An 11,597-nucleotide genomic window follows, 5' to 3' on the forward strand; every position below is an offset into this window, starting at 1 on the left:
ATGTTTATTTTCGTTTAGCAGGTTAATAGTGCGTTAACATCTTCCTGACCTTTTGACAGATAAACTATAGCTATGAGAATGTAACAATATTACTACATCTATCAATCAGAGCCCAGTTGTTCGAAGGCCAATTAGCACTGAGATAATTTTCTCTGTTATTTTGAGAGCTTCCAAACATTAACTTGTAGACAAAAAGAATTAAAACTGAAATCCTTTTTAAGCTTTCATGTCTGAATTCAAATCTCACGCTAACCCTGGGTTATCAACTCGGCCCAGGGTTTGCTTTCAAAATTGCGGACAAATCTACGTCATCAGTAAGAAATTTGGGGGCTGAATTACAGACGTCTCTCTCATGAGGAGGTATGAGAGACAGCTGTACTCACAGGCTTAGTGCTGACCACAAATGGGGGATGTAAATTTAGCAAACTGTAGTGTAATATCACACTATGGATCATGACCATTGTGTTTCTGAAATTTTCTGACAGAGCGAATGCCCATCGATCAGTACGGTTGCCTAGCAGGGCTGTACACATTTTTCCGGCCGTATCACTTGATGCATACAGCCCTCATATTGGAATTTTTTCATATTGTTTTCCAACAAAATTGTGCACAGGACCATACGAATTCAAAACTCTTTTCTACAACTCTGTAATTCCAAAAAAAGGTTTAATTGGCAGTGAGGTTATCCTTTCTGCAGACTATGTAATACAGTGAAACTTTGAACAATGAAAGCCAAAGGACTGGTAAAATTTGTTCACTATAATAAAGAGGTTTTGTTATATTGACGTTCTTTCCCTCATATTGTTCTTTTTCTTGCATTGTACTATTTCTGGGGAGAAAAATATAATTTGTTCATTTTACACTGAGTACTTTGTTACATGGAGGTTCCACTTTACAGTCATGCACATGCTGGAAACTTGGACACACACAAAATGCTGTTTTGAAATTATAACAGTACTCAAGAACAGTACTAGTAAAGAAAAGACAAGACACTGCTGATCAAAAATTTGACAAAACAAATTGATTAGATGATGAGTGTCAGCACAATTTTTCTTACAGTGGCTTAAATTATGCATGTATTGCTCCTTACACTGGTATGTTTGGTTAAGCTAAGCACCAAGAACAGGCCAAAATTTCTCCTGGCTAGCACTGTCTTTGACTTTCAGCAAATTTGCCATTACTTTTTATCTTTAACCCTCCAGTAGCATCTAGACAAAACAGGTCATAGAAACTTCCCAGAGGATGATGAACCAGACAATGAAAAGGGTAAAGAAGTTGTTACAGCGGTGATCATATTGGCGTGAACACCTAAAATATGTCTGGAATGTTTATTGTGATGAAACCAATCACAGACGAGATCATCACACCACAGAAACCACAGGCAACGAACGGTTTCCTATCTGTCACGGAACAAATTATTTTCATTTTGTTTTAACATTCAGTCTTTTTACAAGTAAACACTTGCTTTTCCTTCCTATTTGTTTACAGTATGTGCTATAATAGCGAAGAATACAGTTTTGAGCGATTTTGAAATAAATTACAAAGCCGATGTGCCGGGCCTACGCACGCGACGGTTTGGCGCGCGAGTTTTTTTTAACTTTTTGTAACGATCGAAATCGGTAGTTACGCCTGATCGCAAGTTACAATGTTGCAAGGTAAGCCGCTCGAGTTTTCTGATTTCCATCGCTACGCAGCTAATACAGTAAGCGTAAACACTTTTTTGTTAGGTGAGGGAGATTTACTATTTTGGTAATTTATTTATGTTTTTTTGGTAGCTATGTACGCGTGAGGGAGAATCGACATGGCGAAATCCAATCCGGGAAAGCGTTTTAGATGTTCACAACAACGGTTTGTCAATCAGACAAACCGAAAAATAACACTGCGTGACTAGACAAACAAAAACAGAGGAAAATGCCAGAGAGCTTTGACAGCTGTCAGCAAGTCTAATTTTATTTCCCGCCCTTATCGCATATCTAAAAGTACCGTACGTTGCAGGTGCATGGGAGAATTGCTCGAAAGTCTTGTTCAGAAGGGTTCTGAAGAATACGGAAATGTCGGAAGTAAAACAGTGGCTTATGTCAATTGGAATACCAGGAATAGAAAGATTGGCGGATGAATTTGAATCCCGGGGATTTTCGACTCGCAAATCCTTACAATATCTTCAAGACGGCGATCTCGACTACATATTCTCGTCGCCAAAACGTTTGCTTATCGCGGAGAAGCGAGCACTGGACCACGAACTGCGACAACTTAAGCTTAAATCACAAGAACCTGCCAGTACTGCACATTTAATGCCGAAGCAGTTGCAGTTTAGCAGTAACGAACCACAAACTTGGGCAGCCGAAGGAGAGACGGCAAAAGCTGCATCGAACTCAAGCAGTACTACTACACGCAAGATCGATTCTCCTCTAGACCGCCGTAAGCAAGAGCTTGTTGAAAATGTCAGTTTTTTGGAGGCACAGATTTCAAGTGCAGAAGACCACTTGGCAAAGCTTAAAGGCGAAAATGATTTGCTCCAAACCGTTTCCCAAAGAATTTGTAGTCACTGTCATCAGTCTGGCCATAACAGGAACAATTGCCGCGGAATTGCATGTGATTCTCACACTAAATGTAAATTGAAAGACAAACATCCAGAACTGGGAAAATCAATCAGTGAAACTCAAAAAATGCTAACTGTGTTAAGGAAAAATAAGGAAACGGCCAAGCAATCTCTGGAGCAATTCATGTTACAGCTTCAGCGATCGCGCGGGAATTTTTTCGCCGTAATGCGTCCACGGTTGAAAAGCCTGAATCCAGTAAAATATCTGAATCGTCAAGAGCTTGATAAAGATCTGCTTTACCTTCATAAAGCGCTTGAAAACAAAGTACCATCGGAATCAGAGGATTGGCGCTTACCTTACCTGATTGACAACTGTAAAGGCCAAGTAAGTTCTTTCACGGAAAGTGCTGCGTTACTTCCCATTTCTTTGCCTGCTAATCCTCCCGAAAATTCATTTTATAATGGTTTCAGTCTAAACAACGGGGCAAATTCAACTTCAAATGTGTCAGTAAGATTCCACCCATATCAATTATAATTCTTTCAGGCTTATAACACCCGCGTGTAACAGCTATATGTTGAAATATTTTGTATGTCATTATGTTGTAACTTTCACTTGGAGCCGAGATACATCGGCAAAGGACATGAACGTTGTGTTTTTACAGTAGTACAGGCGAAAGTGTTGCAGATACTTTTTTTCTGTCACCCTACAAAGTTGTACATGTTTCCTAGTCTCATACGTGTAACTTAGCAAGCATAATCATGAAGGTTATAATAAAGTTGAAATTCGAGAGTTGTTCTTGTCGAATTCTTCTTAGAAAAATACATTTTTAGATATGCATTGAACCGTTGTAACATGTGAGCATTCGGACATTTACGGGGATTCGTTTTGTAAGAAGAACTGCGATCGGAGATAATCATTTTTTTTTCCTTTTGCGCGCAAAATGTGCTAATTTGGACTTGAAATCTTCTTGGCTAAATCCTCTCATAACTAGCTTCCTATAGCATGTAATCGCCCAGATATTAAATGCGTAAATGCTTTCAGAGGAAAAGCAAAATTATATTTTGGAAGGAATACCGAAAATTGCGCGTTTACTTTGCGCGATGTGCCAATCATTCCTTAGATGTTGAATTTGGTCGGCGGTCTTTCCAGTTTGCGACCTTGGGATCAAGGGACATCTGCCAGCACAGTAGTTCGAAGGTTCAATCGTCAGTCCACACAAATCGAATCCCCTTGTTCGACAAAAAAAATATTAGCAAGGATTATGCTATCAGAAACGAAAACATCACGATTGGTCATTTTTTATTGTCTTCATGTGATATGTCGTTACATGGAAAGCTGGTCGCCGTCGCGTCGCATTGGCTTCTACAACTTTTCTTTCTAAAATCAAATGATGTACTGGATGCGGTCCTCGGCACTGATCTTGGGGAACAGCGGTGTTTTAAATTCCTAATAAGGCAGTTTGTATCCTTAAAGAAAACGAAAATAATTTGTTCCATGACCGATCGGAAACCGTTCGTTGCCTGTGGTTTCTGTGGTGTGAAGATCTCACCTGTGATTGGTTGCAACACAATAAACATTCCAGACATATTTTAGGTGTTCACGCCAATATAATCACCGCTGTAATACATCCTGAATAAAGTATTGTTTAAATCACATTATGCAGGCAATCAGACATAAAGCAGAAAAATAATCTGGATATTAGCGAGAGTAATTACCTCGGACATCTCTACAATTTAATAATTTTTACCACAATTTGTTCCATTAACCATAATGTTTTATCCAGAATGCACCATCTTAATTTTATTTTAACATGCGATCTTTTACGTAATTGTTTCACTGGTTTGAAGAGGCATGTGGAACAATTAAGCATTAAGTGACTTCTAAACAGTTTTTGTAACATTCTGCTTGCACAAAGCCTACATGTATAATATTTGTTGAGTTGCAATTAAATCAGCATCATGTGCCAATCGTACTGTAGTTATTTTCACACCTTCCAGTTGATACAATCATTCTTTCCAGCAGACACTTCAGGAACTGCACACTTGAATGTATAAAACAAAATAGCATGTGTTGATATCAGCCATTTGGTAAATAAATAGGCATTTTCTACCAAATTAAATGCGGAAGTTAATGTTTGGTTTTGTCGGGAACACACACGCACAAAAAAAGAAAAAAAGAAATGGGGACATGAATGAGTATGAACATTTGTGCCAAAATTCAGCTCTAAGTGTGTGTTTTTTTTTTCCAAAATATCGAAGAAACGTTTTCCTCAAATTTATCAACCTTGGCTAAGAGACGCCAAAATGGTATCCCTCTCAGGAGCACCAACTGAGTGGCTGTTAATTAATGGAATCTTAAGTTATTGCCCACCGCGACTGAAGCAAGTAGGAACTACACAAGAGCAAGCCTATAAATATTTCAAATAATACTATCGGTCTCAGATAGAAAAAAAATTTCCCCTCCAAGATAGCTTTTTGTGTGTTGCGTGGATGACAATGAAATTCAAAAAGTGTAGTACCCTATTACATGAAGATACATATTAAACTAAAAACTTGAAAGAAAGAAAACAGTCATACAAATCGACAATTTTATGTTTTATACTACCATGTGGCACGAAATTCTTGCGGGAGTTTATTTTTGCAGATCGGCTATATTTTGTGTTTTGCAGGAACAAATTTTCGCGATTAGGAACTATTGGTGTTTCTTGCTGGGAATCAATTTTGCAATTTTCAGAAAGTACCCAATACCCAGCATTGATAATATTTTTGTTTTTATTGAGAAGTGTAACACAAGCATATATTTTTTTTGAAAGAATACTACAGTGTACGTCAGTATTTCGTTGTATACCATTTCTGAATGAAAGAGACAAGTCGTAATTGGACAGACACGTTTCTGTACTGTATTTTTGTGTACTGAATTTAAGTTAGAGAATATTTAGTCCACAGTAAAGTTTTGCGGGAACTTATTTTTGCGGATCGCTGGAATAATCGCAAAAATTAGAAACCGCAAAAATTTTGTGCCCCATGGTATGTCTTTTGTATAGCATACATTCATACACACTATTTAGAAAACAAAGAACCTCTCAATAATTATTTGTTCTTTTAACTACAGGATTGCTGGGACAACAATCATCTGATTCAGACGGTGATGAAATAATATATATAAATGACTTGGTTATTTCTCACTTGTTGTCGAATTGATGTCTTCTGATGATGATAGTAGCGACTTTAAGAACCGACAACGCGGTGGTCTGGAAACGCGAGGACCGAGAGTGGGGCTGGGGCGAGCACCGCGTACTAAGCGCAGGAAATATGTAGTTAAGATCAAGAATGCGATCATTTAGACTAGTCATCGTCTGGAAAACAGTAAAACGCTTTTCACCTTTCCCTACAAGAATGACTCAAAACTCATTTAAGACTTTACAGGAAGCTTTGCTCCTTAGTCTGGAAGAAAAACTAATAGATGACGAAGAATTTGCCGTACTGTATGAAGAATTCACTCAACAAAACCTTCCGTTTCGCCACTGGGATTACGAAAAATTTTCCCTCGAAAACAAAGACCCCGCAGAGTGTAAGGCAGACTTCAGATTTGAAAAGAGTGACATCTCATTGCTGGTGGATGTTTTACCGATGCCTGATACCTTCACATGTCCGAATGGTACCGTTTGTGATTCAACAGAAGGACTTTGTGTTATACTAAAGCGCTTTAGCTATCCATGTAGGTTGTCTGATATGATTTCTACTTTTGGTCGATCAGTACCCGAGCTCAGCATTATTAGCAATGAAGTCACTGAATGGATGTACAATGTTCATGGCCATAGGATTACCGAATGGAATCATTTCATTATGTCTCCTTACCTACTGCAAACTTACTCTGAAGCAATTCATGACAAAGGTGCTGCCTTAGAAAACTGTTTCGGCTTTGTTGATGGAACGGTTCGTCCCATACCAAAACCAGGAGTCAATCAGAGACCTGTTTACAATGGCCACAAGCGCGTTCACGCCCTTAAATTTCAATCCTTGGCCCTACCAAATGGATTGATTGGCCATCTGTTTGGACCAGTAGGTAAGGGTATATTCATTCATTTTTTATAGTGGGATAGTACCGTAGCTGTTTTTACTTGGAGAGACATTTTTATCACTTATGTGAACTTAAAAGTTAGATTGATTTCTTTTCTCATAATGTTAATCTGACGTTTCTTGATGACTCCCTCCTGGTCTCTCAAATCAGAGGTATTTCCAGTAGCTCCCACTTTCAATTGTTATTAGAGGAAATGGTTGTCCTGTCACCACAGACAAATAAATTATAAATTCTGACTTATAGGCCATAAGTACCTGGACTGTAAGAATAATAGCCAGCGAATCCTACGTTGTTTTTTGCATACCCAATTACTAAGGTAAGCAATGGTCTATATAGGTAACAGTTTGTCAGCCAGCCAATGTGTGACTGACTCTGGTTCAAAATTAATTTTTTTGGCTCTTGTTCAGAGGGACGAATGCATGATGCGAGAATGCTGGACACATCTGGCCTCTATGTTGACCTGGCACTAGCCTGCGAAGCGCAGACGCATTTCCGGTCGTCGCTTCTCTCCCTCCGAAAAATAGCGTCTGCGAACCCGAGCGGCAAAACGATTTCCATGACATAAAACCTTTTTAGCCAATCACGGTTTAGCTCTTAAAATCAAGGAACTAATTGGCGAGACTTCTCGCAGGATCGTGCGCGGTGGATATGTTTTCAAGTCGAAATTGAAAGGACGACGTGGCTTGTGTATAGCCGTCCTTTTGAGTCCTTTTTTCTCAGAACGACAATTTGCCAGGATTGTGGGACTGATTGACGAAATAAGTATCAAGAGGATTCATATCGAAGAAAAGATTAGAGAACAATTTCCATCTATTTGCCTACGGAGTCATTGATTTATCACACCTTGTTGTTTTGATCATATTCGAAACGATAAATGTCCTAATGACAGAAGACGCATCATGCCGTTTGTTGCTTCTGTTCCTCTCTGGTTCCTGACAGGAAAGTGTGCCTTGGAGAACTCTTCGATAGTTTGTCGTGTGCCGCTTTAGATATGTTAAGTAGATATCCTTTATCTTTGAAAGGTAGGACATGTGGTAATTGATTTTCCATGCGTGGTTGCTTCTTGGTTCAGATAGAACTTTGATCAGATCGAAAGCATTTTATATTTGTTCCGGTATATTTCTTTAAGTCCATGTTCTTTTCAAGGTTCTCATTTCCATAGTTTGTTGTGAGATGAGTCGAAGCGTCGTAGCTGAAATGTCATTTTGACTATGATCTATTTACTGCTGTAACTATTTATTTCACGCTGGGTCTGGCCCAGGTTTATAATATTTCAGATCATTGTGTTGTGGCGATACTAGAATTATTAACGAGCGATTGTTAGAGATTTCTGAATCAGTCAAGGATGTGTCTGTATAATTGATTCACCACCTTTTGTCAGCGCTGGTTAAATTGAAATAAATAAGTCTGAGCGCGATGTCATTAAGCTATGTTGCTTTCCTTTCGCTGTAGCGATTATTTGGTCCAGGTTTTGTTTATGTCACGTACTACCGTCTTTTATAAAGCGAAACCAAAGGCCCACATCACATACATAGCTTAAGAAGCCGTTGCTTCATAAAGAAGTCACCATTCAACATCGCAGGAAACCTTGTTATGGTCGTGAAATTCACGTTCCAAAGCGTATTTGGCAATTCTCGCCAAAATCCAAGACACTTCAGCGCGCGAGGTCGCGAGGAGTCACTCGAGCTGTATTCTATCCTTTGATCTGATTGGCCTACATCAAAACAAAAGGTTTTACGTCACGGAAATCGTTTTGCCGCTCGGGTTCGCAGACGCTATTTTCGGAGGGAGAGAAGCGATGACCGGAAATGTGTCTGCGCTTCGCAGGCTAACCTGGCACAGTTCGCCTTTTCCCCTGCTGGACAAGAGATGTATATCTACGGGGATCCGGCATATCCTCTACGTACCCATCTGCAGTGCCCCTTCAGAAATGGGGTGTTAACAAGATAAATGGAAGAGTTTAATGCATCTATGAGTTCTGTACGTACAAGTGTGGAATGGTTGTTTGGAGACCTTATAAATTATTTCAAGTTTCTCGATTACAAAAAGAATCTCAAAATTGGCCTTAGCCATGTAGGAAAAATGTACATTGTTTGTGCACTTTTGCGGAATGCTTTAACATGTCTCTACCGCAATACGACTGCTGACTACTTTGGCCTTGACTCACCATCACTAGTCGATTACTGTAGCTAAAATACTGTAAAAAAAAAAACACCTGTCAATGCCTAAGTTTACATAAAATCTTGCATAAAATCCTGATTGAACAGTTGTTGTGTGTTATTTGCAGGGATTGTAACAACAAAGAGATCTAAACAAAGGGGTGGCAAATAATACTCTGAGTTCAACATTTTGTAAAAATGTAAATCTTAAACATATAAACATCTAGAAATAGAACTTTAACATCTACTTGTTAAGCATTTTACTCATGACGCCCATGACCTGCTGCATCATGAGCATTTGTTGCTGCTGGAACTGTTGCTGTTGTTGCTGAAACTGCTGCTGTTGCTGTTGATTTTGCAGTTGTTGCTGGTGCATTAGCTTCAGCATATCAGCCTGTTGTTGTTGGACTTTAAGTTGTTGTTCCTGTCTTCCCTTTTCCAGCTCAAGTTCCTTTTCTCTAATTTCTGCACTCTGCTGTGCTCTTTCCTTTAGAAACTCCATGGCATCTCCAGTTTTTCTTCTTGTTCGTTTTGGTTTGTCCTCACCCTCTTCGGCTTCCTCTGACGCCCTTTTTTTGGTTTGGGAAAGCCTTTCCATAGCTTTCATTCTTACATCCTCTGCTTTAGCTTTGTCAGCTTTATCCTTACTACATGTATCTGTGGGAGCACTCTCTTCAAGTGCAATAATTTGCTGTATTAGCTCATCTAGTTCACTTGGCTCATCTGAGGATATTCCTGACGCTCTTTCTTCAGCTCTAATTTTTTTCTTGTACTTGTTTACCAAGACATTGATGTGGTCCCGGATGGCTCTGTGGTCAACATTAAATTGCGGAGAAGCACATTTGTTTAGAACATCTACAATTTCCTTCCAAGTTTCACTGCGCTGGGGAGACCCCTTTTTGTATAAGTAGGGATTTTCAAACACTACTTCTCTGCACAGTATAATATTGTGCTGTTCAGTCCAGTACATAACATTGCTGTGTGAAAACAAAAACAAAGAGAATATTAGAATAAAATTCACTCCAAAAAAACCGTTTCTTTTGAATTGAAACTAAATGCTGTTGTCAATCTCACAGCTAATTTTATGCTTGTTCAAAAAAGTGAGATTTTTCTTTAATGACGTTTAAAGCTCACAAATTTAAAAAGCGGCCTTGCTGAGGGAAAGAGACCTCACCCATAACTTACACTTTCAGGAATAACAGCAGTGGAATAATGCATTCAAAGCCTAACGTTGATAATTTAAAAGATTCACATTATCAAAACTTCAAATGATATAGGCAACATCATCTAACTTCAAATACAATCTCTTTTTAGTTCTAATTTTTCTTGGTTTGTTTTCGCTTCAGAGTATTATCTAAAACATGGCTCATTAGTAAAAATTTCAAAGAAATAAAAAAATGGACATAACACAATAGCAGAAATGTCAAAGTCTTAGCTTTCGAAATGCTACGCTTTATGACAGTAGTCAAGGTAATGAACTAATTAAACTTATGTTTCCTCTTATAGTGGGCGATTTTTGAAAGTTAGCTTTAATAAGCTTTCTTTAGTTGAGTTTTAATCACACTCAATATCAGGAAATGCAATTTCAGATCATCATGAATTATCAAGCCTGGATCTAGTAGAGACTCAACTAGAAAAACGGAATAGTCTTAGCTAAATTATTTATGAAGCTAAAATTGATCATCCGTCGATGGAACAACCGATAAAGTTTTATTCTGATATTTCACATCGGAGCTCGTTGGATTAATCAAAAACAGAAAGAAGACCAAGTAGAATGCTAGGACGTCTGACAACTAAATTGTATCAAGTATGAGAATAGCCGCATGAATGTAGTGATAATTTCCCTCAACTGTGAAGGAAAATGAGATTTTGGGAAACATTTCAAGGATAATTAGATGACTTACTTTGAAGATCTGCTCAACGCCATGTGCTTGCTCACCTGGAGGGAACAAAACGTTTTAAACTATTAAACTTTGGTCCTTTTCGTTTCAAAAATGATGCCTAACCTTTGAAGAGGCAATAAATTTTAAATTCCAAGTGACAGAATAGTTGTGATAGACTGGTAATTATAGTGATTTGTTTTAAGTAACAAGGCTAAATACTCATGTTTTCCAGACGTGTCAAATCTCTTCAGGCCGCGTTCTCGAGAGCGAGAGAAAACGCCAAGCGCATGCGCTCTTCATCCGAAACTGGAAAAGTCACTTCCGGTCGTGTCTCCGACTCACCGCGTCCTGGGTTCTTAAAGTCCCTAGTGATGATAAGGATGGTGGTAACAATGTTGACAATGGCAACTACAATGACAATGAAAATAGTGCTGATGATAATCCAAAGCCAAAGAGCACAAAAAAGGAATCAAAAGGTTTGTACTAGGCTTCTTTTCAATTTTTGAGGTCGAATAAACATCAAACAGGTTGATTGTTTACAACACTATGTTTCAAATCAACACATCATAATCTGTGTTGCAGAAACTTCTATATCATTAATGTTCAATCAGCCTGCCAGGAAGGTAAAGAGGGTGCAAAGGAAGATGTGGATTTTGATCATCACAAAAAAATCAATTTCATAACAGGCTGTTAACATGTTTGTTCGTGATAAGCAATAATTTCTGGGTTAGAACTGAAAGAAATTGCTGCCAAAGAGGCAGCAATTTCACTCACTCAGTTCTAGACGCAAGAATTCAAAGGAAAAAACTGGGTACGATCGGGGTATCTAGTTGATACGTCACTCTCACTGGTACAGTGTACGGCAAAAGAGCACGAGAACTGCGATATCGTTTTTAACGAGAGACCTCTTCACCTCTACATCCTATACCTCTAAC

At 38.6% G+C, this 11,597-nt stretch overlaps 2 protein-coding genes across 2 annotated transcripts; one reads left to right on the top strand and one right to left on the bottom strand.

Annotated features, from left to right (window-relative positions):
- The first annotated feature begins 5,811 nt into the window (after positions 1-5,811).
- On the top strand, positions 5,812-8,583 carry LOC140929496 (uncharacterized). Its single transcript, XM_073379270.1, has 3 exons — positions 5,812-6,605; positions 7,028-7,074; positions 8,448-8,583. The coding sequence occupies exons 1-3, from the start codon at positions 5,870-5,872 to the stop codon at positions 8,568-8,570; spliced, it is 906 nt and encodes a 301-aa protein (XP_073235371.1). The 5' UTR covers positions 5,812-5,869; the 3' UTR covers positions 8,571-8,583.
- On the bottom strand, positions 8,461-10,945 carry LOC140929497 (uncharacterized). Its single transcript, XM_073379271.1, has 2 exons — positions 10,684-10,945; positions 8,461-9,756 (listed from the first exon to the last, which is right to left on the bottom strand). The coding sequence occupies exons 1-2, from the start codon at positions 10,704-10,706 to the stop codon at positions 9,024-9,026; spliced, it is 756 nt and encodes a 251-aa protein (XP_073235372.1). The 5' UTR covers positions 10,707-10,945; the 3' UTR covers positions 8,461-9,023.
- Positions 10,946-11,597: the final 652 nt, after the last annotated feature.

Source organism: Porites lutea, chromosome 3 (genome assembly GCF_958299795.1).
Source record: "Porites lutea chromosome 3, jaPorLute2.1, whole genome shotgun sequence".
Classification (NCBI taxonomy): Eukaryota; Metazoa; Cnidaria; class Anthozoa; order Scleractinia; family Poritidae; genus Porites; species Porites lutea.